This window comes from Anas platyrhynchos, chromosome 22 (assembly GCF_047663525.1).
Source record: "Anas platyrhynchos isolate ZD024472 breed Pekin duck chromosome 22, IASCAAS_PekinDuck_T2T, whole genome shotgun sequence".
In the NCBI taxonomy this organism is placed as follows: domain Eukaryota; kingdom Metazoa; phylum Chordata; class Aves; order Anseriformes; family Anatidae; genus Anas; species Anas platyrhynchos.
This window is the reverse complement of record NC_092608.1, coordinates 6,746,406-6,774,334: the sequence shown is the minus strand read 5'-3', so window position 1 is coordinate 6,774,334 and position 27,929 is coordinate 6,746,406. Positions and strand designations below refer to the sequence as shown.

The 27,929-nt window shown below is 48.5% G+C and overlaps 4 protein-coding genes and 1 long non-coding RNA gene across 6 annotated transcripts; 2 read left to right on the top strand and 3 right to left on the bottom strand.

Moving 5' to 3' along the window:
- Nucleotides 1–401: 401 nt before the first annotated feature.
- Nucleotides 402–11,656, bottom strand: EMC1 (ER membrane protein complex subunit 1). Its single transcript, XM_027443031.3, has 23 exons — nt 11,523–11,656; nt 11,319–11,443; nt 11,043–11,108; nt 10,811–10,904; nt 10,244–10,372; nt 10,000–10,126; nt 9,516–9,665; nt 8,962–9,129; nt 8,421–8,492; nt 7,917–7,976; nt 7,565–7,687; nt 7,223–7,319; nt 6,236–6,352; nt 5,107–5,306; nt 4,728–4,877; nt 4,401–4,562; nt 3,417–3,536; nt 3,026–3,163; nt 2,428–2,601; nt 2,074–2,284; nt 1,774–1,858; nt 1,179–1,308; nt 402–942 (listed from the first exon to the last, which is right to left on the bottom strand). Exons 1-23 carry the CDS (start codon nt 11,603–11,605, stop codon nt 763–765), a joined length of 2,961 nt encoding a protein of 986 aa, XP_027298832.3. The 5' UTR covers nt 11,606–11,656; the 3' UTR covers nt 402–762.
- A 171-nt stretch (nt 11,657–11,827) lies between these two features.
- On the top strand, nt 11,828–14,369 carry MRTO4 (MRT4 homolog, ribosome maturation factor). Its single transcript, XM_038166674.2, has 8 exons — nt 11,828–11,905; nt 11,979–12,037; nt 12,121–12,224; nt 12,311–12,392; nt 12,696–12,763; nt 13,039–13,190; nt 13,527–13,603; nt 14,067–14,369. The coding sequence occupies exons 1-8, from the start codon at nt 11,878–11,880 to the stop codon at nt 14,208–14,210; spliced, it is 714 nt and encodes a 237-aa protein (XP_038022602.2). The 5' UTR covers nt 11,828–11,877; the 3' UTR covers nt 14,211–14,369.
- Nucleotides 14,370–14,678: 309 nt separating this feature from the next.
- On the bottom strand, nt 14,679–19,882 carry LOC101792758 (aflatoxin B1 aldehyde reductase member 2). Its single transcript, XM_027443033.3, has 7 exons — nt 19,631–19,882; nt 18,328–18,515; nt 17,705–17,809; nt 16,678–16,774; nt 16,350–16,449; nt 15,784–15,913; nt 14,679–15,218 (listed from the first exon to the last, which is right to left on the bottom strand). Exons 1-7 carry the CDS (start codon nt 19,827–19,829, stop codon nt 15,057–15,059), a joined length of 981 nt encoding a protein of 326 aa, XP_027298834.2. The 5' UTR covers nt 19,830–19,882; the 3' UTR covers nt 14,679–15,056.
- A 47-nt stretch (nt 19,883–19,929) lies between these two features.
- On the top strand, nt 19,930–24,392 carry SLC66A1 (solute carrier family 66 member 1). 2 transcript variants are annotated; one of them, XM_038166673.2, is made up of 9 exons: nt 19,930–20,191; nt 20,657–20,831; nt 20,985–21,114; nt 21,210–21,297; nt 22,493–22,647; nt 22,733–22,825; nt 23,210–23,395; nt 23,684–23,821; nt 23,954–24,392. In XM_038166673.2, the coding sequence occupies exons 2-8, from the start codon at nt 20,680–20,682 to the stop codon at nt 23,780–23,782; spliced, it is 903 nt and encodes a 300-aa protein (XP_038022601.2). In that variant the 5' UTR covers nt 19,930–20,191; nt 20,657–20,679; the 3' UTR covers nt 23,783–23,821; nt 23,954–24,392. The 2 variants fall into 2 exon arrangements, with proteins under 2 accessions (XP_038022601.2, XP_038022600.2); XM_038166672.2 differs by having other exon boundaries at nt 19,932–20,191; nt 23,684–23,815.
- Nucleotides 21,275–27,441, bottom strand: LOC119713419 (uncharacterized). The gene is made up of 2 exons (XR_011804638.1): nt 25,182–27,441; nt 21,275–25,111 (listed from the first exon to the last, which is right to left on the bottom strand). It is a non-coding gene; the product is annotated as an uncharacterized lncRNA (long non-coding RNA).
- Between the last annotated feature and the right edge of the window lie 488 nt (nt 27,442–27,929).

Genomic DNA, 27,929 nt, shown 5'->3' with positions numbered 1-27,929 from the left:
CCGCGCAGCACGGGACGGGAAAGCGGCCACTGCGCCTGCGCACTGCGTGAGTCAGCGCCTTTGGGGGGCGGCGCGTGCGCGGTGAGGGCGGCGGGGGAGGGGGGGGGGAGAGGCTGGGGGGAGGGCGGGGTCTCGCTGAGGTAAAAGCGGGTGCGCAGCAAAGAGCAGGCGGTGAGGAGTGGAAGAGAGCGGTGTTGTAATAAATAGAGAACACGGAGAGAATTCACAGTCACATTCCTCCTCCCTCCCGCCCCTCCAAAGCCCGATGAGGCAGTTTCCCCCCCCACTTCAGTGACTTTCACCTCACAAGCCCACAACCCAGTTCCCACAGCTCCATCCAAATTGCAACTAGTGTCAGTCTGCAGCCTTCCATCACCACGATTCTCAGTCAGAAGAAGAGGTGAGCATCCACAGAACACACCTTTAGTATTATCTTCACCGAAAACAGGGATTTTAGGGCTTTAACAGAGACCGCAGGGAGGTCTGGGAGTGTTTTTTGTTTTGTTTTATACAGTCACAACATCCTTCTGTCTCTTCACTCTCTCTCTTCCATTTCTTCTCAGGAAACATACCGTTTTGTTGTACAAGCAGCTTTTCCTTGTATGTATCTTCCAGTAGAAACGCAAGATTAACGTTTACATTCATCATGGTCACTCAGGATGGCATCTCTAACTGAGCCCAGGGGCGATGCTGGGTCACAGGTCACAAGCCAGCCCAGGTCCCAGGTACCTTCTCCAGCCTCATTCTTCATCACGCGTAGCCTTACCGCCAGGCACGGTTCAGCAGTTTCACCTGAGCCAGTCTCTTTGTGATCATAGTAGCAAAAACCAGCCCAAAGAGGACACTGCTTATCAGCACGTAGTCGTAGTCATCTTTCAGGACATCAAACTGCTTTGAGGGGTACACTCGGGTCTGGTAGATGTCCAGGCCGTACGCAACAACCTAGAGAGACAACACTGTGAGCAGGTAGCACAGCTTCCCGCAGAAACGCATTTATTTAAAAATTAAAAACAAAAAAACTAGCCCACATCTACAGTTCTGATTACAAGAAGAAATAATTAAGCAGTGAGCAGCTACATGATCTGAAGTTACAGACCTGCTTGCCGCAGACTACCATATTACACTGCTCTATCCACAAATTCCACAGCTCTACATGGAAGTGTTTCCCTTGTACTCACCAAACACGTAGACTCTAGACCAGAGGGGGCTGTATAAATCCCTCTTATTTGGGATACTGTTTGATTGTAGTTGATAAACCTCTCAGCATGGATCTGCACATCAGGGGAGTATGGAATCAAGTTCTCTTCTCTGAAAGGTATTTCAAGAGAAATGTATTTAAGGAGAAATCAAAACCCAGCTAAACAGAGCATGCAAAGGACATCACCTAATCATCACAAGCTAGTGAACTAAAACGGCAAACTCAGCAGCTTTTCCCCAGCGCAGATTCATTTTTACTGTAAGACAAACCAAGCATGCCAGCTGGATCAGACTACACTGGAGCAGCCTCCTTTTAGAGTTCTGAAGTTTTTTGTGTCAGTCTTAAAAACTTCAGCCTGTTAGACAGCTACTTCTTAAAAGAGCAAAAAGCCTGTTGTCTGCCAACACTAAGACCTGCTGTAATACAGACTGGGAGCAAAGTAGCCTCACTTAAATTCATGCAAGAATTGCCCTTAGTCTGTCCAGGACAAATTGTTCTACTTCACACTATATTATACACAAAATCCATCACTATTCAAAGCTGCCCAGGAACAACCGTTATTGTGCCTTGCCTACCTGGTCTGCTCTGTAGGGATCTCTGGGCGACGAGGATCCAGCAGAGCCTTTGGAAGAGAGAGGATAGCCCCAGAGGGAAGCCCAACTGTGCATTAAAAGAAGTGCATCTTAAAAAATGCTGTCAGAAATGACCATTTTTAACAGCTAATACAAACACTATCCTGGTGCACATTCTAGCACTTGCCAGGACTCCAAAACAGCCCACAACAAGCAGGATCTTAGCCAGAGAAATTCATCTGAGCACAATGCCTGGCTTATGCAGGTAACACAGACATTCAGAACAAAGCAGCTCCCACTTACTGAGCAAGTGACGGCTGGTGATGCCCCGCTCAGTGATGGTGGCTTCCATGGCACTGATAGCAGAGGGGAAGATATAAGATTGCTGGAGGACTTGAGGTAAAAGCGGGCGGTCCAGGGAGCTGAAGGCTGTGGCATTGTATTGCTCCGTCCCCTCATACAGCTCCAGCACAGTGAACTCATTCCGACGTGCTTTTGTGTTCCAGTACTGATACTGAAATGAGAGGGGTTTTAGGAATGTAGAGTATGTTGAGTCAACAACGGGAAATCACAGAGGATGGTCCAAGCATCTTCTCCACATAGGTTTGTTACTTGACCCTATCTCCTAAACAGGAAGGACAGAATAATACTCCTTACCACCACCCAGTTCTCCGAATGGACCATGTGGACAGGCCCCTTTGCTTTCTTCTGTACTGAAGAGTGGATGATTCTGCCTGTGACTCCATCAATCAGATATATTCCAACGAAAGTGCGTTCATGATGTGTATCTGTGCTCTCTGTCACCACAGCAAGCAGGTTTGGATTCAAGGACTATAGCAGCAGGAAAAGAAAAAAAACAAGTGAAACCCTTGCTTTTAGTGACAAAGGCAACATGCTTATCTGCATTTCATCCAGGACTAGTCACACTAAACAAAGTATCCTACTCGCACAAATCCTATGGAGAAACCAGCAGCAATTTCCCCATCATCATACGTTTGACCGATTTAATTGCTGCAAGAAAAGATTTTATAAATAAAACCTGCATCAAAATTAGTATCATCTGCAAGAAGTTATGGATATTGATACACACACATATATATATATGAAAAAATATGGATACATATAGGAAAAAAGGAATCACAGGGTGAAGGCTTAATCTCACCCTAGTGCCTACAAAAGGTCTCAGCCTAGCGCCTACAAAAGGTGTTGAAATCTTGCAGTGAGCTAATGCATCAACAAAAAGTTCCTACAGCACCTTATAGAGAACACTGCGATCTCCCATCACGCGGCCTTGTGAGTGCACATGCTCATTGGATCTCTTCCCTTTCACTGCTACTATCTTTTGTACTTCAGGGGATATGAACACCTCCCAGATCTCATCCGTTGTAAGGTCCTACAAGGAGAAAAGCACAACGTAGGAGGTTTTATCTTGTCCTCAGAAACCATCTTCACCAGTAAAACAAAGGGAGCTTTCTCTGCTTTTAGATTTTAAAATTTCTGAGACACCCTTAAAGCCTAGAAGTCATAAGTCAGCTTGATTACTTCTATTCCACACCAAGCTATATAAACCCACTGAAAAGATCCACCACTATCCAGTAGACATTTAAGAAAGTAAAATCACTTAGATTGCAATACATCTTCCACACCTTTTTCAGCCTGAATCCAGAGAGCCTGCCCTGCTCAGCATCCACTAGATAAAAGAAGATAGAATGGGCTATTTCTTCTAACTGACGAAGAACATTCTTAGTTGCTGGGAAAGCTGTAACCTGGAAAAGCAAAGAAATTTAAACAGGTTAAAACTGAACTGAAAGACAAACAAACAAACAAAAAAAATAACACAGGCAGATTATTTGAAACATTTTCAACAGGACGAGGTCTGTCTCATCAGGATAATCTCCTATTTTTGTGTTAAACGCAATTCACAGAATCACACAACTGCAGGGGTTGGAAGGGACCTCCAGAGATCATCAGGTCCAGCCCCCCTGCCAAAGCAGGTTCCTCAGAGCAAGCTGCCCAGGTAGGCATGCAGACAGGCCTTGAATATCTCCAGAGAAGGAGACTCCACAACCTCCCTGGGCAGCCTGTTCCAGTGCTCCGTCACCCTCCCATGAAGTTCTTTTGCATGTTGGTGCGGAACTGCCTGGGCTCCATTTGTGGCTGTTGCCCCTTGTCCTGTCCCCACAAACCACTGAAAAGAGGTTGGCCAAATCCCTCTGTCTCCCACACTTAAGATACTCATAAAAATTAGTAAGATCCCCTCTCAGTCTTCTTTTCTCAAGGCAGCATGGACTCTCAGCCCCTCCTCACAGGGGAGATGCTCCAGGCCCTGTATCACCTTTGTGGCCCTTCGCTGGACTCCTTCCAGGAGATCCCTGTCTTTTTTGCACCAGGGAGCCCAGAACTGGACACAGTACTCCAGGTGAGGCCTGACCAGGGCAGAGCAGAGGGGGAGGATCCCGTCCCTTGACCTTAAGAGGAGAGACTGACTGGCCTGTAGTTTCCCGGATCCTCCTTAAACATCTTTGATTATTTATTTTTTTTTAAACTCAACATCTTTTTGTTTTGTTTTGCTCCAAGAGATATCATTAGCCATAACATGAAGAAAACTGTCTCCAGGCAAAGCAATTTACCTTGTACTCATCATCGATCAGAAGCAGTACTTTGGCATAGTCTTGATCCATAATAGGCAGAAGCAAAGTCTGAAGAATCTGACGCTTCAAAACAGGGGGTGCTACTTGACTTCTCTTCCCAAAGATAGGGTTAAAGACATACAGAAAGCTCATTTTGGTTTCCTAAAACAGATGCAAAACTTTAAGTCAGACAAAAGAGGTGCTTGTCTACCTGTCACCTGCCAGCATTGACTATTCCATCAAAGTATTCTACCTGGACACGTATATACCACTGAAGGGATTTCTCTATCGAGACCACATCATGGGTGATAGAGGAAAGGGACTCACCTTGTCCTTAACAAGCAAGGTGCATTGTGGAGGGTGGGGGAAATGGGCTGTTGTTCTTTGGACCATCAGCTTAAAAGAGGCACCCGGTCTCACATTCCTGAGGTACTGCTTCCACAAGATGGTGCCAGAACTGCTTTCAATACCAAAAAGCTGAGCAGAGAGACACAGTAAAACCAAAGTTAAGAACACATCTCTCACATTCAAGTACTGCATCCTTATTACAAGTATGACAAGGAAAAAGAATTTTAGTCCCTATCCAAAGCTACCACAAAACATCTCCTCAAGACATTCTACTCAAGCACAGGTAGAAACGGGAGAAATTCAGTGCTGAGACTCTAAACTTCAGCCCAGAATCAGGTTCTTACCCTGACTTCCTCACCTTTCCTGAAGCAGTGACCATCACCATCATTTTCTGGAGGTTGAACTCATCTCTGGCTAAATTGTCAATGTTAATCTCATTTTTAATCTGACTCCGGGGTTTCCTGGCATCATAAAACATTTTCCAAAGATGGGCAGTCCAGGCTTGCAGCAGGATAAGCTGGGAGGACAACCGCTTCAGAAACATCCCCAGCAAACCATCTGCAAATAGACCAATGGTGATAACAAAGGGAAAAAGGTTACATCCCACTCCACAATTACCAATCTTGACCAGCAGAAAAACCACAGCCATGCACAAACCTAGGACAGCCATTTGCCTCTGCCTTCCCATGCAGAAAAGCAGGGTTATAGTTATCGCTTATGACACACCTTCTAGCATTTACCAACCTTTTTGCCACTAGTGTAGTTTATTCCAAAGGACATTCTCACCAACTGAAAGCAAACCTTCCTGCAGAGTAGAGGATCTCTTCCTTAATGTTCCTTCTTTCTTGCTGGCAGGCTTGCAGCAAGCACCCTCCTAAAGCTAACCCACCTACAAGGTCAGTATCTCCCCTCTGCACTCATCACTTAGAGCAACAAAAACACTTGTAGTTAAAAAATACTTAATTCTACCCAATTAGGGTTTATACTTCGCTACTTGAAAGGAGCAAAACCAGCAGGCTTCACATATATTTCACCACTGGGAAAGCAAGCAAAAAGCAGATTGAGTTCCACTAGAAGGCATTAGTCAGAAGGATTAGACAAGGATTAGACAACACTGCATGCAGTCTGAGGTTACCTTGAATGGCTGCATCCAGGACAGCAAGAAAAAACAAAACAAAGCAAAAACAAAAGCTATTGCAAAGGAGTCTTCCAGAAAGAACACTATAAGAGGATCAAAGGGAAATTTTTAAGGGAGATGGCCAAAATCCCTCCTACTGCTGCCAACTATTTTTGACTGTAAGAATGTAATACATTCACAGGCTCTACCTTTGGCACTGAACTTTAAACAAATATGTGTTTATTTCTGCTCACTTGAATTGCCAGGAGTTGAAATCTCAATCTCAACTCTCAGATCAGATGAAAAAGAAAATATTTGTTCAGGAAGAAAAAAGAAACTCGTGCATAATCTCGTTAAGTCTATGGCTTACCTGCTTTCTTTCCAAACTCTCCCTCCAACTCAGCCTGTGCACCTGTGAGAGGTAGATCCACCATCTCCAAGCTCACCACTTCTGCCAGTGACTCCTCTCTACTCCATAAAACTTTTCCTGGTAAGAAATATGAGTAGAATATTGGGAAAAATCAAAATAAAGTAAGAGCGTACTACATATCTGTGCTATGCCTAGTTGGTGTTGCTCATAAAGCCCTTTCATCTTAATCTCCGAGAAAACACTTTTGGAGGAAAAATCATTACTTGGTATAGAAATATCTTCCTGGTGCTTCAAATGCAAATCATTGTTCTTCATTGAATGCAAAATAGAATAAACCTAATAAAACACACTTTGCCTTTTCATGGACAGACCGATACATTATGCAACTGGAGCCACTATTGCAAAAAAAAAAAATAAAAAAAAAAAAAAAGCTCAAGAACACTAAAACCGATTTAATGTTTTAAAAGGGTTGAAATCTGTAAAGTTTATTCAAAATATTTAATATTCAGTATGAACTTACAGATGCCTTTTAACCCCTATAATATTCATGTCACCAAAATGGACTTTCAACCCTTTGTCCAAATTAGCATTTCTGCCATGAGGATTTTTCCTGAAGAAACTTTGAGGAAACTTTACAACACAGCTTAGGCTCCCACCCTACCTTAAGATTTTTGAAATCTGAAATAAATAAAATAAAAATCCAAAGGCTCCATCTGTACAAACAACACCACAGAATAGTTTCCTATAAAAGATGTGAAAGAGGGTGAAAGATGATGCAAGCCTCCAGTATCTTTCAGGAGATATAGTTTCAGGGGATAAAGCTCAAGAGATTTCAATTAATTTTGGCAGTTTCCAAAGAACACATTTATAAGATACAAGAACTGGGTTGTACAGCACTGGAATCTTCTCATCCTACAACAAGAAGGTATACACTGGTCAAAAACAAAGAAAAAAAAACAGACCAGGTTAGCTGTTCGTGCTAATTACCTGGCTGCTGAAGGAACATCAGCATGTGGTCTTCTGTTTGCACCAATGCTCGATAGCCTACAGAGTCATCCTTCTTCAGGAAAACTTGGATATATAGCTGGAAAAAAATAAAAGGCGAGCAAAACAGTAAGGTTAATGATCACATCACCTTCTTGGAGGAAAGCAAAACCTCAGGCCTCCGAGGTGAAATAAGCAAACAGTACAACTGCACCCAGCAATCCTGTACATTCACAGAATGCCTTGCATCTCATCTGGGCAGCTCTACAAATCCTGCCAAATCAGGGTATAAGGGTATCTCAAGTCTCATAAATCACAGGATTGAAGTAATCTCTCCCTGCTCACCTGCTCTGGTTTGGCACCGTTATGCTCCAGGTTAAAGGTAATTGTGGTATCCAACAACCTTTGTCCAGTTTCAACCAGGTAGAGATTAATATTGTAGGTTTGATTGGAACAGGTTAAGGATTCCTGTAATATCATGCAAAAAAAAAAAAAAAAAAAAAAAAGCTGAGTTGAACTTAAATGCCACACCAAATTCTGCACAAGAATTTCATGTTGAGCAAGAACTATGGCTTCTAGATGGTTCTGCATTATTTGTGTGGAAGTGGTACAACACCTTTTACATTTTGCTCCAACAAGCAAAGGAAGAAAATGGACTGTCAAGTACTTCCATTCTTGAGAACAACCTGCCTTATACCTGTTTCTGGGAATCCTCCAGGGCATTTCCTGAATAAAGGTCATCAGAGTTTACAGGTTTCTGAAATGAGAAGAGGTAACATGGCTTGAGTCCCCAATGGAAGTATAAAAAATAAAATGTTTTTTGAGTGCCTGACAAGTCTCGGCTTGACTCTTAAATCAGGCAGGAGATAGTTCTGATAAAGTTCACATCAGTAAAGTAGACTTCTGGGTTACACACTAGCGACATAGCACTAGCCAATGCTAAAAAAAAAAAAAAAAAAAAAAAAAAGCAGGCTGTACATAGGACAGCATGCCTCACCAAGCCAGGGATAGCCTTAGCTGAATGTAATCAAGATCTGCTTGCATGACCATTGACATCCTACGTCTGAGAAGATAATTAAATCTTGCTCTCTCAAGCTGCTAGTCACCCCTTGGCCTGTGAAGGAAAACACTTGCGGCACCCACACCAAGGAACAGCCACACTACGGAGCTCTGCTACATAGTACCAGCAAATTGCACCAACCAGTTCACTCCTGCAGGTCAGCACAGCAGCCACAGTCTTCTCTCCAGTTGTTGCAAAGCTCACCAGGGCTGCCTGAGAAAAAATAAATAAATAAAAGAAGTAGAAAGTCATAAAACAAACAAGAAAAACACCAAAACTCAACAAAAGCTACCCATGAAACAAATTAAGCCAGTGCAGAATTAACAGATAAGCTTTCACAGTCAATTTTTTAATTGTATTGTTTCACCAAAAAACAAACAAACAACTCTAAAGCTGAAAATACTCCTCAGAAAGGTCACATAGATACACACATCTCTCCATCCACCTCAAACCCAGGAAGCCATCTCAATGCTGACAGTTACCAGCAACAAAGTATTACAAAACCCATGTTTGGAAGCATGTCAGTTGATGCTATAAATGCAACCAAATGGTTTTCAGATGTTGCAGCAGAGAACACAATTGAAAAAAAGAAGTTCAGCAGCTTGTTAAAAACACTTAGCGCAGGGGTGTTTGTTTTTAAGCTGTAATCAGCCCTCTCAGTTACATGCTCTTTTTTGGTTACCTGTTGGAAGTCTCGAAGGTGGCTAAGCAGCCCATGTTTGTACTGCAGCAGAGAGAAGTGGGTAGGAGACAACTGCAAGAAGAACTGAGTCCGTGAGGCATTGATTAGATTGGGTTGAGTGGCCAACACCCTGGGCTGGAAGCCATCAGCAAACTCCAGGTCAAGTGACTGTGGAAAGGAGAGAAGCATATGTTGTCATGAAAACTTTTTCTTCAGTGAAACGAATAGCTTCCTTTCATCAGCAGCAATATACACTTTATGAAAAAGTTCCATCAGGAAAGAAAAAAAAAGAGAAAAAGCAAGGAAAGCTGGATTACCCTTGAAGCAAAGCTCTGGAAACATCAATCCAGAAATACTGATTTAGACACAATACGTAGTTTTCTCTCCTTTCCCTCAACTTCTGGATCATGCCTCTCCCCCCCAGCCCCCCCCAAACACACACCTCTTCAGTCATTCTGCAGTTTGAGAGTAGAACTGCTGTACTCCCAGGCTCAGTCATGCCCCAGATTAGTTGGGCAATGAATTGTGTACAGTGCTCTCTCAGTACTGCTCACCTGCAGCGGGATCTGCTTCATTTCCTGCTCTGTCTCCAAGGAGCAAACATAAAGAGAATGCGTATCCACGTCTGCGCACACCAGCACTGCCTCCCCCACCACGCTGCATGCTCCGTTTAAGCTCTTCAGCCACGGGGCTGCTACTTTGGTCTGCCAATTGAGACATAATGAAGATGTCAACAGCATAAAAGTCTTCAAAGAAAACTTGGCCACAGCCAAAGATATTTAAGATAGAATTATTTTTGCACATGACCCCGGGATAAACTGTCTATCAAGCTGTGATTTCCAAAATGGTCTTGACTAGCAACTACAAGGACAATTAAGATTGCTTTCAGGGCATTCAATGGTGAAATCCATTTCTTGGCCAGGAGGCAATGCCATGGTGAAAGGGAAGTTTAATTGCATCACACTAACAATTAATTACTCTGCACAACACGTTTATTAACATCAAGCTCAACATTTTGGAGCCATGATCAAGCATTACCTGTTCTGTGATTTCTCCATCTTCTACACTGAATGTCAAAACATTCAAGTGGCTCTGGGGAACGATTCCAAGCACATGGATCACTCCGGTCCCACGGGAATATAACAGCTGGTACCGAGTACTCTCACTGCAAGAGAAGCACCACTTTCTCGTGTTATCATTTACCAGAAGCGTAATCCTTTCATCCCCAAGGCATCAGAGTCTCTGTCAGAAGTTTACACTTCTACTGAAAATACATTCTCACCTTTCTGGTAAGTGTTCTACCCATTTCAGGTGCCCGTTGGACAGGTAGTGAAGGGAGATAGCTGCCTTCTTCAGGACTGCCACGTACTTCACTGTGTCCTGTAGCCCCACCAAACTAGCTGTCTGGAAACTAAACACAAGTCAGAGACAATGAATTAGAAAGTAATCTTTAGAACAAAAATCACCCTATTTGAACACCCCCTTCAAATGTGTAAAACCTATCTTGAAGTACAAGTTACAAGTCACTTTAGCTATCCTTGCTGATTTCGAGTCTGATCATTTGACTGGAATCTAAATAGCCCAATGCAAACATGTTGAACATTGTATGTGGGAAGAAAAGAAAACACCCATGAAATAAAAAGTGTATCGTCTACTACTGGTTAGCTGAGACACAAAAACAGCATTAAATTTAACTAATTGTGCATTGCTATAGAATTTATCCAGACGTTATTTTGGAAACCTCACATCCAATATATCCCCATAACACAGATCCAAAGTAGGACACCCCTTTCCTCCTCTGTAGGCCACCATGACAAAGGGAAGAACACAGCCCAAACACAAGTGCTACCTGCCAGTGTCCAGTGACGTCTCCCAGTTCAGCCCTCCAATGTTGGTCTCCCAGGAACGCAGAATGCGCCCAGCATTGGACACGGTGATCGCATCTGCTCAGGAAACAAACACAACGCTTACGTCCACCACAGCTCCACAAAGCGAGGAGCTCTGGCAAGCCTCGCAGATCCCAACACACGGCTGAGGTCCTGTTTTAAGGACAATCGCTCACACCTGCCTGCTCTCCTTACCCTGCCCGTGGACCAGCATCGCGTCTATCGCTCCTTCGGGGGTTGCTTTGTCTACATGGCGCCACACTGAAAGAAACACGGTTAAATGAGAACGAGATTCACTCCCCAGGGGTATTTAGCTGTTATTATTTTTAAACCCAGAGCAAAAAGCGCCAGCAGGGTGCAGCCTGCCTGCCCTAAAGAAGCAGCTGAAGCTCCCCCAGCCCAGCACCGCGCTGCCCTCAGCCCCCCACGGCTCCAGCCGCGCTCTGCACCCCCCGGCCCCGCTTCACTCACGGATTTCGCCGTTCCTGGAGCTGAGCGCGGCCACCACGTTCTGCTGGGTGGCCGCCAGCAGCTTCTTGGAGCCCTGCGCGGCCTCCAGGGAGGCGAACTTCAGCTTCCCCACGTACTGCTGCCTCCTGCGGGGACACAAGACGCCGGGCCCGTGAGGCGGACCGAGGGCAGAGCAACCCCAGGAGGCACCCCCCAAGCACTCACCAGTCGAATTTCCCCACTTGGTCCTCATAGACAGCAGCGCCCAGAGGCACCAGCAGCAGCAGCGCCCACAGCCCCGCCGCCATGGCAGCAGCCGCCGAGCTCCCGGCGTGCCCCGCCACAGGAAACCGGGGCTTTAACACCTCCCTAGGGCCGCACTCAACGCTGCCTGAACGCAAACCCGGACCTAGAACCGCGGCGGTATCTCCACAGCGGCCCGAAACGGGTCGGGGTGAGGGGAAGCGGCGGCAGCCCCCGCCCCTCACAGGGGAGCCGGAGCCAGCCCCGGCCCCCTCAGCGGGCAGCCCGCCGCCGCCTCTCCCAGCAGCCCCCGCGGCGGCCGGGCCCCGCAGGCGCCATGCCGAAATCCAGGCGAGACCGCAAGGGTGAGCCCCCAGCTCCCCTCCCCGGCCGTTCCCCCCTCAGCTCCCTTCACTAACGCCTATTATCTCCCCGCAGTGTCCCTAACGAAGACGCCCAAGAAGGGGCTGGAGGCCAAGCAGGCGCTGATCGCTGAGGTGAGCCCCGCGCGGCTGCCGCGTTTCCCCCATTCCCCCCCCACACCTCACGGTGCGCTCCCCGCTGACGGCTCTTCACACAGCTGCGGAAATGCGCCGACACCTACAAGCACATCTTCGTCTTCTCCGTCGCCAACATGAGGAACAGCAAGCTGAAGGACGTCCGCAACGCCTGGAAGCACAGCCGGTGAGCCGCCGGCCCCGGGGTGGGGAAGGGGGAATTGGGATTCAAGGCGCTTCTCCCCCCCTCCTTCACCTCCTCTCTCTCCGCAGGATTTTCTTCGGGAAGAACAAAGTCATGATGGTGGCGCTGGGGAAGGAGCCGAGCAGCGAGTACAAGGAGAACTTGCACCAGGTGGGTGCTGAGGGCAGCGGGGGATGCTGGCCAGGGCCTCCCAAAGCTGTGTCTGGCTTGGGCTGACCATGGAATGGAACAGCCCCCTCCATAGGTTCACCTGGTTCCTTTTCCTACACTTACCGTGTGCTGTTTAATCTGCCCCTGCACACAGATTTGCAAAAGGGGTGGATAATAATCAACACTGAGTATTAGAAACGGTTCTGGGGTCTGTTTCAAAGCTTATCCCAACATACAGGACTGAACTCTAGAAAATAGTGGCCTGGATGTTGCCTCAGCCCCCACGTGGCTTATTTCTTCCAGGTCAGCAAGCACCTGAGGGGGGAAGTTGGTCTCCTCTTCACCAACCGCACCAAAGAGGAGGTGGATGAGTAAGTATCACATGTCCATGTCATAGCTGTGACTCTGAAGTGCAGAATGGCCTCTTTCTCATCTCCCTGACTACCTCACTTACTGTCACTCCGATTTATGCTACTTCAAGTAGCAGTGCTGTTTTTTTAGGTATTTCCAACAGTAGGGAGCAGCGCAAAGCCTGCAGTTAAGCGCTGCCTTCCTCTGCTCCCTACGAAAACAAACAAAAAAACATGGAGCAATCTGCCCAGGGAGCATTCCTGTAGCTCAGCCTCTCATTGCCCATCTGTCTCAGCTGGTTCTCCAAGTTCAAGGAGGTGGACTTCGCACGGGCAGGGAACAAGGCAACTTACACCGTCGCGCTCGACGCAGGACCCTTGGAGCAATTTCCCCACTCCATGGAGCCTCAGTTACGGCAGCTGGGATTGCCAACAGCTTTAAAGAAAGGTACGTGAGGCGGCTGCTTCGGTTTTGGTCTGTAAGGTCTGTGCAGGCTGTTTTAAAGAGAATATTAGTCAACTGTAATGAGAACTGAGTGTTGGAGAAAATCTGGTGGAAACCTTTCTCCTTGTACAGGTGGTGCTCAAATTTTTTTTTTTATTCCTTTTGCGCTATCTTTCCCAAACCAAAGTCACAGGAGCAGGGAAGCAACTGACTTTCTGCCATCCTTTTTTTGGTGCAAACAGCTGGGCCTAGCCTACAGCCAGCACACTAGCATTCAATTCAGAAGCCAGATGCATTTTGTTTGTTTTTAGGCTATTACAAGAGCTTTTGTTCTTGCAGGTGTGGTGATGTTACTTTCAGATTATGAAGTCTGCAAAGAAGGGGACATTCTGACTCCTGAACAAGCCCGTGTGCTGGTGAGTAATGTGACATAGCACCTGCACAAGCCAGTATTTCCTCTGAATTTCTGCAGAGACAGAATCATTAATTTTTTGGTTAAATTCTGCTCATGGGTCTCAGTTCTTAGACCAAGGTGGGCAGTCCTTCGCATCAGTCAGGGCGATACAGTGAATATCCTAAAGGGGGTGCTAAAACTCTGCTTTGCCTCTGCAGCGATAAAGCTGAACACCAGGGTTTAACAGCCAGGCTGAAAAAACAGCAATCCAAGATGTGTTGGAGGCCAAGGTGGTTGTTTAGTAGGTGCTACTTTGGTGTTCCTTAAACCCAAGCAATCAAGGAAATGGGGCAGCACCAACTCTTGGCTGCTAGGGAAATTCAGTTCTATGTAATATTTCTCAAAACCAGCTTATATGGTACCTGTATTGTTAAATTGGCCACAGAGACAACAGCACAGAATGACAGGTTTCTGCTCTATCCTAGAAACTCTTTGGCTACGAGATGGCAGAGTTTAAAGTGACCATCAAATTCGTGTGGAACTCTGAGACAGGAGAATTCCAGAAGCTTGTGGGAGACGAGGAGGAAGAAGATGAAGAGGAAGAAGACGATGACATCTGTGAGGACTAGCAGCAGTCCTTGTGTTTGGATGTTAGACAGATCTCTGTTTTAGAGATGAAAGAGGAGGATGTTTTCCTTGCCTGTTTGCAGGGAGAGGATGCGTGGCTAACTCAAATCTTGTTAAAAGATTATCTATGCTTTTTTAATATAAATGTATATAAAACTTCAGCTTGGTGTTGGTGCTGTATGAGTGCTGCTGGGATCCAAGGAAATCCCAAGACTCCTGTTTCATTAGGGTCCAGTTTAGCTCTGTAGACGGCTTCGGCCAGGTTTAGTTCTGGGTGCAGAGTTGAAGACTCTGGCAAATGCTTGTAGCAGAGATTTCCCTATATACACCAACTACTTGGTAATTCTTGTTTTGACATAACACATCTGATACTAGGTAAGGTTATCGGTTTGGGCTCATCTTCTGATAAGAGCTACTGCTGCCAGAGAAATACCAACCATGTTAAAGCACCACAATTAAGAGGCAGGGACTGGATTAGGAAAATGCTTTATTCTTTCACATAATTAAAGATTCCTTATTAACTGAAAGCAGCACTAGGACCCTCACCCAGTTACATTCTCTATTTTCTCCTATTAACTGCATCTTTAAATTACATCATGTGCTCTGTAAAGGCAAACTTCTAGGAGGGAAGACAGTATAAAGCATGGCCCAACGCACCGAGTGCTGAAGGGGTAGTGTAGGCACAGGCACATGAATCATACAAAGCTTCATCACTACGAGAAAAATCACAACCTGCCATGTCAATCAGTGGGGTGGCATGGGCAAGCACCTCTTGTGCTTCCAGAGACCTGTGCTTCACCCTCCTGCTGAGCCTCTCATGGCACCAACTTTCTTTTCCCTACCCCAGTCTAGCGGAAATAGTTGGGGCAGTCGTGCGCAGTCAGGTTCCAGGCTTTGTTAAAGGCCTCCACAACAGGCGGGAGCAGGGGCCCCTCTTCGCTGTACTCAAGGTTCTGCTCTAGCTGCTCCAAGCTGGACATCCCGATGATAACGGCGTCTCCCAGAGAACCCTTGTAAAGCAATTTGAGGGTAAGCAATTCCTCTTAGAAACTCAGCTCACCTCCCAAGCCATTTCAGGCCAAACCTTAAATGTTTCTGATAACGCAGTAACTCCAGGATGTTTACGCAATTGATGCGATAGAGTTAAACTCGCATGAACTCCAAGTTGCTATCTCCAAATTGTGCCTACCCCTCAAGGCTGCTAAATCCCACTTTATGGGGGTGGCAGGGGCTATTCTGGGGAATATGAACACTGACTTCCTAGTCAGTGAAAAGCCAAGTCATCTCTGCAAGGAAGCTGGCTGCTGGGGAAGCCAAGACTAAAGTAACTGGCACTTAAAATCTTCCAATCCTATGAACATAAGATTCTGTGGGGCAACAGCTGACTTGCCCCTACATCCTGATGGGCAGAGACTGCACAGCAATTTTCAGTTTGAATCACCATGAACCCACAGGATATTTAGATTAAAAGATAACTGTCCACAGGCACGTAGTAAACCACTGCGTGCTGCAATAGCTGCCCAATTCAGGTACTGCTGCATAGACTGCTTGGTTATGGCCAGGTCAAACTCTTACCTGCAGTTTGGAGTGATTGTACAGCCAACGCAAAGCAGCAGAAGTCAGGCTTGGTGGGTTGGAACCATAAGCATCTTTCAGAGCTTTTTCTACTAGGGCAATTCCTTCAAAATTGTGCTTCTTCCAGTACCTGCAAGAAGAGAAATCAGTGTTACTGCCCTTGTGAATCATAAATCTATATCCTAAACAAGTATGAAAGGCTTTTGGGAGCCTCGTACAGTTATCTGTAGCCCCCGAGGTCTTCCACAATCTACCCCTGCAAGTTGGGGAAGCTGAGCCTCAAAACCACTCTGAAAAGCTCAGTCATGTGCCACAATCCCAACCACATTCGGAAGAAGGAAACGAGGTGCTCAGTGCCGTTACCCCAATCCTGAACAAGGGCAGCATGAAGGCTGCCCTGCAGCAGCCCAGGAAGGACACAAGCCTGCATAGAATCACTGCACAAGATTTGGTCAGCTTTGCTTCCTCACAGCAGACTGTAAGGTTTTGATTTTTTGTTTTGTTTTTTTTGAAAATGTAGCCACTCCTGTCCCACCTCCCTGTTCTTCCAGGGGTACAAGACACACCTGTCCCTGTAGGCTTGAGCCCAGTCATTCCCAAAAAATCTTCCAGTGGGTTTGCGAGTGTCTTTATCCTCATACTTGTACTTTCCAGTCAGCAGCCCTCCTGCAAAGGGTCAGCAGCGTGTTTAGTGATGAGCTGGCTCTTCTACAGCCCCCATTCCACGTGTTTTTGTCTCAAAGTCTCCTTGACCAGCCAGGCATCCCTGACCCGGATGATGCCTTAACAAATTCCTGTGACCACATACCTATTTTTGTCTCTCCTTTCCAGTGGTCACACCCCTCCAGCCCACACCACCCCGCAGTACCCCTCCTTGCCCACCCCTCCCCATACCAGCCAGGGGATTGTAGGCGTAGAACCGCAGTCCGAAGTGTCTCAGGCAAGGGAACAGCTCAGCTTCCACCTGGCGAGTGGTTGCATTGTACATGCCCTGCACAAAGGTGAAGACAACAACCTCAAACACTAGCTCATGATAGCAGTGATGTGCACAGGATGGCTTCAGGCCTCCCAGCACGAATCCTGGCTGGTTAAGTCATGACTTAGATCTGCTTATCAGGTGGCACCCAGGTATCATTTAGCGGTGACACCAGGTCTGTCAGCCAGCAGCAACAGTTTATTTGCAGAGCAATGCACTTCTATCCCTCATTAGGCTTTTCTTCTCATTTTAATTTCTGCTCATAAACAAAACTGGGCATTTTGGGATCTGGACTTGCAGCAGATATGCAATCTGGGAAAATAATTTAACTTTTTACTCATTCCTGAAAAAAAAAAAAAAAATACATCTGCAGCAGCAAGATTCCTCCTCAAAAGTGCTATTCCCGTTAAATGGTGTGGGAGTGCCCCTTTCCATAGATCACAGCTTTATCAATCATGCACTAAAGGATCTCAAACAGCCTTTTCCCCACCCTTCCCAGACAATACTATCATCCAGGGGAGTGGCTTCAGGTCATACCAGTTCATTAGCTGCCTAGGAACAGACTTACAGGACTGCAAACAATAATGTAGAAATTATTTTAGTTTCACATCACACAACTCATTAACTCCAGAAAAAAAAAGTGCATACTCAGCTTTTTCTTGGAAGTGATCTCACTCAACTTGCTCTTCACTTGTGTCCTGAAAGGACTTGCCAGCCTAACTGCAGCAGCTTCCTTTTTGTGTTTATATCTGGCACACTGGGAGCCACTCTAAGACTTGGGGCTCCCAGCCCCTGCCTCATGGTGACCGACCATTGCTGTCTGCTGTTAAGACACACAGAACCACCTGTGCGTTGTTTTGGTCTGAAGCCTCAGATTCTTTCAGTTCAATTTGTCTCAGCCTCCACAAAAGATCTGCTGGACCATGGAAGGTCCACATCCCTCACCTGGTAGACAGTTGGCATCACCCAGTTGTTGTATTTGCAGATGGAGCAGATTTCTGCGACCTCCCACGCTGCATAGTTTGATAGTCCGAGTTCTTTAAACTTCCCCTGTAGAGAAAAGGAATAAAAGGATATTCAAAGCCAAGCTTTAAAAGTGTGTTTGTAAACAGTGCAAGGTATGTATGGTGAAAGGGACAGTCACTGAAATTTAGCCCAGAGTTCTCTGCTCATCCCTGTCCAGATCTTCCAGATGATTATGAATTATAAGACCTAACAAAAACATTTCCCCTATTTCACATTCCTTTTGAATTCACACTTCCAATTTCAGTGGCACTATTAGGTCAACACAGTTCAGGAATTCTTCACCCATTACCTGAACTCATCTGAACCTATTCTGTTAACACAGCTGAAAACAAAGTTCACAAGTTCTAACGGTTCCAAGCACGCCTGAGAACAAAGTGCACCACATGAACTAGGTGAATGTGCACGAGTGCCAGTTGTATGGCTTCTCCCACCTAGCGCTGTGCAAACCCCACGCTGCAGAGGAACGCAGCGAGCATCCCAATTTAAAACGTGGTGGGAGGGAATCAAGAGACAGTCCAGGACTGGACTTCTTCCCACTTTACTTCTTTGTGCAGCTCATTGCAGGCACGCAGAGTCTCCTCCACTGGGGTGCCGTGGTCAGGGGCGTGGAGGTAGAAGAGCTCCACGCTTGTCCTCTTCAGCCTCCGCAGAGACTCTTCCAGCTGCGATCTCACGCACTCGGGCTTCAGCGTGTTCCCTTCCCACGGGTTGGCCTTGGTGGCGACTTCCACTGGCAGAGAGAAAACGAGCAACGATGAGCAGGGGCTCTGCGGGAACGGAACAGGCTCGGGGCGCCCAGGGATGGCCCCTTTCCCCTCAGGGCCGGGGGTCGCGCCCTCACAGAATTTCTAGGTTGGAAGAGACCTCAAGATCATCGAGTCCAACCTCTGACCTACACTAACAGTCCCCACTAAACCATATCACTAAGCTCTACATCTAAACGTCTTTTAAAGACCTCCAGGGATAGTGACTCCACCACTTCCCTGGGCAGCCCATCCCAATGCCCAACAACCCTTTCAGTAAAGTTCTTCCTAATATCCAACCTAAAACTTCCCTGGCACAACTTCAGCCCATTCCCTCTCGTCCTGTCACCAGGCACGCACATGGGAAAACAGGCCAACCCCCACCTCGCTACAGCCTCCTTTAATGTACCTATAGAGAGCAATAAGGTCGCCCCTGAGCCTCCTCTTCTCTAGGCTGAACAAGCCCAGCTCCCTCAGCCGCTCCTCGTAGGACTTGTTCTCCAGGCCCCTCACCAGCTTCGTCGCCCTTCTCTGGACCCGCTCAAGCACCTCGATGTCCTTCTTGTAGCGAGGGGCCCAAAACTGAACACAGTACTCGAGGTGCGGCCTCACCAGAGCCGAGTACAGGGGGACGATCACCTCCCTAGCCCTGCTGGTCACACTGTTTCTGATACAAGCCAGGATGCTGTTGGCCTTCTTGGCCACCTGAGCACACTGCTGGCTCATATTCAGCCGACTGTCCACCATCACTCCCAGGTCCTTCTCTGCCTGGCAGCTCTCCAACCACTCAGCTCCCAGCCTGTAGCTCTGCTTGGGGTTATTGCGCCCCAGGTGCAGGACCCGGCACTTGGCCTTGTTGAACTTCATGCAGTTGACCTCAGCCCATGTCCAGCCCATCCAGATCCTCCTGCAGAGCCTTCCTACCCTCGAGCAGATCGACACACGCACCTAACTTGGTGTCATCTGCAAACTTACTGAGGGTGCACTCAATCCCCTCATACCATCGATTAAGATATTAAAGAGGACCAGCCCGAGCACCGAGCCCTGACCCCTTCCCCTCCGCCCCCTGCTCCCCCCTCACCGCCCTCTCCCTGCCCGTTACCCGAGTGCTCTCCGGCGGCCAGCAGCGAGCCCAGGATGCGCTCGGACTCGCCGCCCGCGTACATGTACGCGGTGTCCAGCAGGCGGTGGCCCCGCCGCACGAAGGCGTCCAGCAGCGGGGCGCTCCCCTCAGGAGCCACCCGCCGCCCCAGCTCCATGGCGCCCAGCACCACAGCGGGTCTCGCGCCTCTCGCCGCCATCGCTGCCTCTGGCACTGGGCAGGCGCGGGCAGGGGGAGCCTCCTTGTTGCTCGCTGCTCGCCCCGCCCGGGGAGGGGAGGGGAAAGGGAGGGGAAGGGGGAAGGCTGTGAGGCAGAGCCCGGCCTGCGCGGAAAGAAACTTTAAAATATTTATATAAAAAAACCGGGGTTTGGGGACGAAAGCGGCAGGTTTTCGCCAGGTGAGAGGTTTGGAAAGAACGGTAAACCTCCGGATAAAAACGGCAGAGCTTCCCCCTCAGAAAAGAAAGCAAACAAACAGCAAACTTCTAAAAAGGAGCAGATTTCTCCCAAAAAGCACCCTGCCGAAAAAAAAAAAGCAGCAGAGCGCCGCCAGCGAGCGAGGTAAAGCCGGTGCCGTGAGGGGGCGGGGGACGGCTTCTGCCTCGGGGGGACCCTGCCCTGAGGCACGGGCACCCCAAGGGAGGCTGTAGGGAGGCGGCACTGGGCTGTGCTCCCACCTGCCTGGCGACAGGACGAGGGGGAATGGGCTAAAGTTGTGCCAGGGGAGGTTTAGGTTGGATATTAGGAAGAACTTCTTTACCGAAAGGGTTGTTGGGTGTTGGGATGGGCTGCCCAGGGAAGTGGTTGAGTCACCATCCCTGGAGGTCTTTAAAAGAGGTTTAGATGTAGATCTCGGTGATATGGTTTAGTGGAGGACTGGTTAGTGTTAGGTCAGAGGTTGGGCTGGGTGATCTTGGAGGTCTCTTCCAACCTGGATGATTCTGTGATGCTGTGACCGGTTGGGGTGTCGATGCCAGCACAGCTCCCCTGGCTCCATCCCTCACCTCTCGCCCTGCGTCCCCTCAGGAGCACCCCTGCTGCCGCCTGCCATGGCCTCGTGGGGCAGAAACGGCTCTGATTGCCCCAACGGCTCCCGCTGGGTGCTCGAGGTGTTTGACGAGTGCGCCCAGGACGGCCGCGACATCGCCAGCGTGGTGCTGGGGCTGGTCTCCATCTGCTGCTTTGCCGCCGCGTCATTCCCGTGAGTACCATGAAATACCTTCAAAAGAACCAGATTTTCTGTCCCACTCAGAAACGCTGGGTTTCACACCCAGAGGGAGCAGCCCCAGAGCATGGGGTGGGTCCCAGGTGGTGTTGAAGTGGTTGGAGCTGACGGTTTGTGTCCCCTCTGCAGGCAGTTCTACCAAGCCTGCAAGACGGGCATCATGGACCGGGCCCTCTCCATATACTTCCTACTGGGATGGCTGGGTGGGGACCTCCTGAACCTCATCGGTTCCTTCTTGGCGAACCAGCTGCCCCTGCAGGTACCCTCCAACCTGCACATCTCTCCCTTTTCCCCAGGGATGTGATCTGGGGGAAGCTTTTCCCTGGGACCACCAGCTCACGCCTCTCCCCACAGGTCTACACGGCCGTGTACTACGTGCTGGCAGACCTGGTCATGCTGTCTCTGTACTGCTACTACAAAGCTAAGAACCAGGGCCGAGGATGTGAGTTTTGGCTGAAGCATGGTGGGATGGTGCTTACAGCTGCTTGGTTGCTGCTGCCTGGCTGAGGGAGGATGCGGGGGTAGAGGGACCCTGGAGAGGTGTATATCGTCTGTTAGATGCCCCTTGTTGATTGCTGGCTTTTGTCACAAATGACCTGCCACCCATGAAAGCCACCCGTTTATTTCTAAAGCAGCATTTTGCTGAGAACAAACAGTACTGGCACAGCTGTGCCCCCGGGCTGTGCTGGCCCTGCCAGCCATTGGGAAGGTGCATGGAGCATGGGTTGAAAATAAACCCCTCGTGAGTCGGGGGAGTGCAGAAAGCACCAGCAGTTACACGGTGACTGTGCTGGGGCTGAAAACCACAACCAGCTCTGCCAAACCACAGGAGAAAGGGCACCGTCCTCTGGCTGTGGTGGCACTGCCGGCTGTTTTGGGGTCCCAGCCCTTCTTGCAGGTAGTGACAGCCTTGGCAGGATGGAGAAGAACTTCTTCCCTGCTCAGAGGGAATAAAGGGGGGGAAGGGAACCTGAACAGGGCGCTGCAGGTCTTGTGAGGCTTAAATGGCAAGAGAACCCGATTTTTAGTGTGACAGCTTTCTGTGAACTACAAACAGGAATCCCTGGACATTATTTAACTTATTAAAGCAATTTATTAAACCAGTTGATGGAAAGCTCATCAACTATACAGTTATCTTAATGCTAGAGAACTTATTTACAGAATATTACGTAAAGACGGCCTGTCTTACCCCTGTCCCTTACCAGGGTGGGCGGCATGGTGGAGCCAGTTTGTGCAGGACAAGCAGCAGATTTAAGGATCTTAAAAACCTTTAAGACCTTTAAAAAGGGCTGGGTCTGGCAGGGAGTTGAACAAGCACTGCTGCGAGTTAAGAGTGTGAAAAGCTTCAAGACAGGGAGATGATTTCTAAAGAGTTCAGGGCTTTTTTAAAACTTGACCGTTCTGGGTCTACCGAGATAGGAGCAGTTTCCTCCCTGATAACTTACAAATTGCCCTTATCACTGTGCGATAAGAATCCCATGCGAGCTATTGTCTGGTACAGACTCTGCAGCCGCAGATGAAGATAGGAGAGCTTGGGTTTTTATTCCCCGGTGTTCATCTGAGGGTACCAGACCCTGCAGAAGGGCTGCCAGGGTGGAGGAGCCCGCCCTAAATGTTTTCTGCTTGCTTCCCTGCAGTCGTGGCTCCCATCAACGTGGCCTGCCTCTTCTGCCTCCTGGGAGCGGCCTCGACCGTCCCCTTGCTGGGCAGGGCCCCAGGCCTGGCCTCCGACTCCACAGCCTTCAGAGGGAGGTCTCTGCTCTCTGCTGGCCTGGAGGAGCCTGAGTCCAAGGTGAGCCAGTTCCTCAGGCCAGGAAGGCAGGAAGGGGAGCCCCCGAGGTCTGGGGGCCTCGCTCAGAGCCTGCTTTGCCTTGCAGCCTTTCACCAGGAGCGAGATCATCGGCTTCACCATCGGCTCTGTCTCCTCCGTGCTGTACCTCTGCTCCCGTCTCCCCCAGATCTACACCAATGTAAGCGAGGGCTGGGCAGGATGCAGCGAGCCCCAGGATCTCAGCCTGAGTTTAGTTTTTAGTTGGGGGTTTTTAGTTCCTCTTTGCTTGGCGTCTGCAGCTCCCCTGCCTCTCACCATGTCACAAGGGATTATCTTTCTGTATTTACGCTCTGCAGCATGATTAACTTCTCTCCCCTCCCTTGAACGCAGCAATACTTTCAACATGGTCTTTATTATTTTTTTTTCTTCATTTACAAGCAAAAGGGGAACTAAAAGGCAGTGCCTCAGCACCCTTCTTCTCTCTTCCCAGGGGAGGGTGATTAATGCCACTGCGGTGGGGAGATTTCGGAGCTGCACCCAAGCTCCTCTCCCCATCCCCATGTAACATGGCCTCTCCTTCCAGTACCAGAGGAAATCCACCGCTGGCGTCTCCTACTCCCTCTTCGCCCTGGTGATGCTGGGGAACTTGCTGTACGGTGCCAGCGTGCTGCTGAAGAACCCCGAGCCGGGGCAAAGTGAAGGAGACTATGTCCTGCACCACCTGCCCTGGCTCATCGGCAGCCTGGGCGTCCTCTCCCTGGACGTGGTCGTATCCTTTCTCCTCCCGTGGTTTTCTTCAGGATGGTGACACACGGCTTTTCCAGGATTGGGCAGAAGCGCGTGGTGGTGGTGCTTTTAGGCTGTCCTTTCCTCCCTTGTGTTCTGGTGACTAATTCAGCATTGCAACAGCAGAGTGCTTCAGACCAATTTGCAATTCAGCTCATCATCCCTTTACCCACATCAAGGCCTCCCGGTGCTTCCTCTTGTGGTGCAAACAGCTTTTTGGGGCTGGTCGTAGCTCCATGCATTCCTGTGATGAGCCTTAACGTCTTCCCAGATCTCTTTCCAGTTCCTTGCTTACCGCAGAGGGCAGACAGGTACAGGTGAAGAGAGAGATGCTCTTCTCGGCGGGCAGGGCAGCGGCTTGGACAGCTGACAAAGGAGCGCGGCCCAGCGCCAGAGCAGCAAGGTACTGGTGAGGAAGCTGGCCTTGAAGCGGGGCAAACCTGCCTCTCTATCCTGTCCTCTTCTCTGGGTGGCACTTGAGAGAAGAGGGTGCGAGCCAGCGAGTGATTTGTGCTGCTAAAACATGTATCCTGTAACACAGGTGGCACAGGATGCTGCTGAGAGACCTCATGCCACATAGATACCAATGATGCTACCGGGATAAACAGAAAAACTTTCAATACCTCAGCAGGTCACTCTTCCCTGCTCTGAGCTTCGCAGCTGACCTCAGTCACTTCTGCTTTCTGTACCTCAGCGGTGATGTGGAGCTTGCACGCTGCGGGCAGAAGCGATGACGAGAGCCAAAGGAGCTGCGGGGAGGGCACGGAGATGACTGACCCGCCACAGCTGCCAGCACCGCACGCCTCTGGGGGGTGGGTGGGTCTCACGTCCCTGCCCCTGAACTTCTGGAAGGCGGGGCAGTGACTGGAACCCATCTGGAACAAAGGGAAGGTGCAGGGCAACCAAAGTGTTTCGGTTCACACACAGGTATTTTAATTAGCATGGCTCTGATTTCTATAAACAAGTCCTTGCCCCACGTGCCTCCTTTGTTTTTATTGTGTTGGTTCATCTGTTAGTTCCTGCCTCCTAATTGTTCTCATTAGTTCTCTGAAATGCTTGGACTTTTCACCTTTCACCTCACCTACATTGTATTTGTATGGGCTTTTGGGGGAAGATGGTCCTTCCTCCTGACAGAGGCAAGATGAGAAGAGAGGCTGCAGTTACCTGGAGCCTTCACAGGGAGGCGGGGAGGAGGTGAAACATCGTGGACCTGGGAACTCTCCCTGGCTGCGTGCTTGGATGTGCAAAGTCATGCTGTGGGAGCAAGGCGGTGGCTGCAGGAAACCCAGTGACAAGGTGCTGCCTTTCCACTTGCCCCTGTCCCATAGCCACCAGGTGGCTGTCTCAGCCTGTGCTCAGCCAGGCACTCCAGCGTTACTGCAGGGCCTTTAAAGGAAAACTGGCACAGCTTGTCCCCCTAGAAATTAGCTCTTGTTTATTTCCCTTTCTTACAGCTCCAGTTTTCCTCATATCCAGCACTTCCCAGCTGCCTACCCGTGCAGCACCCCTGCTTTCTGCCTTTTTTTTTTTCGCTAATGTTTATCATTAACAAGCCCCGTGATGCTCATCCTTCCCTGTCCTCTCCGAGGAAGTCGCGCTCCTGCCCCCACCACACGCTCTTCCTGCCCCTGAGCCAGCCAAGCCACAGCTCCCAGTCTGCACAGTTCAGCATGGATCCTACATGAAATGGGAACTGAAACTACCAAAAGCCTTGCAGACTGCAACAGCATGTTGGTTAAAAACCAAAATGGCTTGTGCTTGGGGCTTACCTGTTTGTTCTCCGAAAGCAAAATGTTTTTCAGATTCCTCAACCTTTTTGGGCAGAGCAGGTGAGTTTTCTTGAATTTTCTCACTCCCTTCATTTGCAGTTTTCCCTTCTGAGCTTGCAGGAACTGGGGCTCTTTGCCTCTTCCCAGTTCTCCATCCAGCAGCATTTGCTCTGCCTTCTTTCTCTAGGAATTGCAAGGGAACAATTTGGGTTTGGCCAAGGCAACTTAAGGCAAACCATGAAGATGCACAGCTGTGTTAGATTTCAATACCCATTCATTACAGCTGAAGCCCCTGAGGCTTGGTTTTGGTAAAGGAAGATTTTTTTTTTCTTTTTTATATGCAGCTCACTTTTGCTAGCTCATGCCCTGAAGTTGGGAGACGGCACAGTTGTTTTCTTAGGAGGTGAATTTACCATGTTGACCAGGGCTAGGCTTGAGTTTGGCACATGTTCGTTGTAGAAACGAAGGGCTGTGTCTGCTGGTCCCCTGCTGGGCAACAGCCACGTGCTGGTTAGAGAAATTTGTCTTAAAGCCAGAAAAAAATGCTGCGTAAGGAGGTTAAAATAATACATATAAAAATTTAATTTGTTCCCAAAGTGCATCCAGAGCACAGGTAAATGTGGCATTGATTTACTGTTTTGGGGATGATGGGAGCAGGCAAACACAGCTCTGCATTTGGCAGCCTGAGTTTCTGTGCTGGCAACCATCCAGTTGGTGGTGTATGGAGATTCACAGTGCAGAGACCTGAAAGGCTTTGGTTGATGTTATCCCTCGGAGATTATAATGCAGCCGTGTTCTCAAAATACCCCCCCCACTTCCACATTTTGCGAAGAGGTGAGTGTTAAAAAAGGCATGGACATGAAACAACTTGTCCTAAAGTGGGTACGTAACGTGGTAGCAGGCTTGGGATTGCAGAAGCCAAGCTGAAGCTGGAGGTACCCAAGCCGTAAGGTTATGGTGCTGTGAGAACAGAGAGGAATAAACTACTGATGATGCGCTTGCGTCTCCCTGCAGCTCAAACTGGTTTGTGAAAAGGGCACAGCCCTGCACAGGGGCCATCAGGGTGTTTGGACCCGCACAAACCTCTATGCTTAATTCATCTGGGATCAGACGCTGCTTCATTTTTGGCTTGTGTGCAGAGATGGCTCTGGAGAAGGAAAACAAACTCCCCAAAAGCAGCACATGCATGTGCCTGCTGCAACTGGAAACAGCAGAGAACTGCACGTTTCCCCCACCCTGGGTTAGGATGCTATTTTTCAAGCTTCAAGAGTTCCCACAGGCTTATCTCCAACTTCAAAAAAACCTTCTCCGTACAGCAGAACCAAGAGGCAACAGCAGCAGGACCTCAACATGTGCTCCTCGGGGCTCCTGGCTTTGAGGCAAGCATCTGCGTGCTCCTTCCCTCGAGTCTGGCTCCCAGATGAGCCATAGCAGAGGCCCCAGGGAAATGATAAAGCACAGGTCCGTAATCACCTGCAGATGTCTGGATGCTAAAATAGGTCATATTAGGAAAGGAAAATTAGAGCAAGTTAATCAATATTAATGCCAACGGGCTCAACTTGCGTTCACAGGGGTTCAGCCAAAGGCTCCTTCCCGAGGTTGCGTACAGGTGCTCGTGTTCCCCACTCACCAGCACCATGATCAAAGCACACAGCCGAGCAGGCACCAAACCTGACACCATGCACGATGCCTGCCTCCAACCACAGGTTTTAGCAGAGGGGGTGGGCATGAGGTTCACGAATTACATAGAGACTATGCACAGAGGTAGCTTTTTGGGAATATCAGCAGATAGAACCTTTCACCTAAAATTGCCAAGCACTGCTGAAACTTGCCCCTCTGCCCACAGAAGTGCAAACAGGCACCCTCCCAAATTTTTCCACCACACACAAAGCCTCCCTAATCCTTCCCTAAATACATCTGTTCCATGTTTGCTGGATGCCTGCAGCGCCAGTCCCAGCACGCAATGGGATCCCAACTTCCACCCCAATCCCAGCACTGAGAAAGTTATGGCAAAAGTAACAGCTGCCCGCCGCTGCCTGTGCAAAGAGCAAATCCTGTGGTACAGCAAATCCTGCTTAGAACAAGCAAGTTTCAGCTGATATGTATGTGGGGGGGGAGCTTTATTTTCTTTCTATGGCTATACGCTGCAGCAGCTGTTTGGATAACTGATGAGTTCATCGCACGCCTTTGTTCTCCAGTACACGCCTACCTCCAGACAGCATGATTGCTTCCAGTTGTTACAAAGCAAAGAGTTCACAGCATTTCAGTTAGAGAACCCCACGTAATGCAGCAGGAGGGAAAGAGAAATAAGGAGGACACCAACTGCACACACTGCTTCCTGGGATTTTTTTTTTTTTAATTTTATTTTTATAATTATTTTTTATTTTTTAGTATGGAGGCTCAAGTATCAGATGTAGATTCAATTTAAGCTTTACAAAAAAAAATCAAAACAAAAACTCCTTTTGCATTCCATAAAAATTGACAGAAAAGCGCCTTGGAACCAGGCTATAGAAGAGCAGAACTCAGCAGGTCTCCTAATCAATGTCTCCTTGCAAATCTGGTTTAGTCAGTATAGTACAACACCAAGGAACACCCTCTCTTACCTCCCTCCCACCAGCCATGCCCTGTGCCCAGCCCCCAAACATACGTGGAATAGATTTTTTTTCCAGTTCTTCCTCTTTCACACACCACAGTATTTAATAAATTTTTGTTTTACATTTTTTACACCAATGTAACAAAAGGCAGGAG

Excerpts from the sequence above, each read along its gene's own strand:
- EMC1 (XM_027443031.3), bottom strand. The coding sequence starts at position 11,605 with ATGGCGGCGGGGCTGTGGGCGCTGCTGCTGCTGGTGCCTCTGGGCGCT. Across the intron at positions 10,127-10,243 it reads GTAGAACACTTACCAGAAAG|TGAGAGTACTCGGTACCAGC; the intron begins GTGAGAATGTAT and ends CTTCTCTTGCAG. Across the intron at positions 6,353-7,222 it reads GATGTTCCTTCAGCAGCCAG|GAAAAGTTTTATGGAGTAGA; the intron begins GTAATTAGCACG and ends ATTTCTTACCAG.
- MRTO4 (XM_038166674.2), top strand. The coding sequence starts at position 11,878 with ATGCCGAAATCCAGGCGAGACCGCAAGG. Across the intron at positions 12,764-13,038 it reads ACCAAAGAGGAGGTGGATGA|CTGGTTCTCCAAGTTCAAGG; the intron begins GTAAGTATCACA and ends CATCTGTCTCAG. Across the intron at positions 13,191-13,526 it reads GCCAACAGCTTTAAAGAAAG|GTGTGGTGATGTTACTTTCA; the intron begins GTACGTGAGGCG and ends TTGTTCTTGCAG.
- LOC101792758 (XM_027443033.3), bottom strand. The coding sequence starts at position 19,829 with ATGGCGGCGAGAGGCGCGAGACCCGCTGTGGTGCTGGGCGCCATGGAG. Across the intron at positions 16,775-17,704 it reads TGATGCCAACTGTCTACCAG|GGCATGTACAATGCAACCAC; the intron begins GTGAGGGATGTG and ends ACCTTTGTGCAG. Across the intron at positions 16,450-16,677 it reads CGCCTACAATCCCCTGGCTG|GAGGGCTGCTGACTGGAAAG; the intron begins GTATGGGGAGGG and ends GACCCTTTGCAG.
- SLC66A1 (XM_038166673.2), top strand. The coding sequence starts at position 20,680 with ATGGCCTCGTGGGGCAGAAACGGCTCTGATTGCCCCAACGGCTCCCGC. Across the intron at positions 21,115-21,209 it reads CGAACCAGCTGCCCCTGCAG|GTCTACACGGCCGTGTACTA; the intron begins GTACCCTCCAAC and ends CTCTCCCCACAG. Across the intron at positions 22,826-23,209 it reads TCCCCCAGATCTACACCAAT|TACCAGAGGAAATCCACCGC; the intron begins GTAAGCGAGGGC and ends CTCTCCTTCCAG.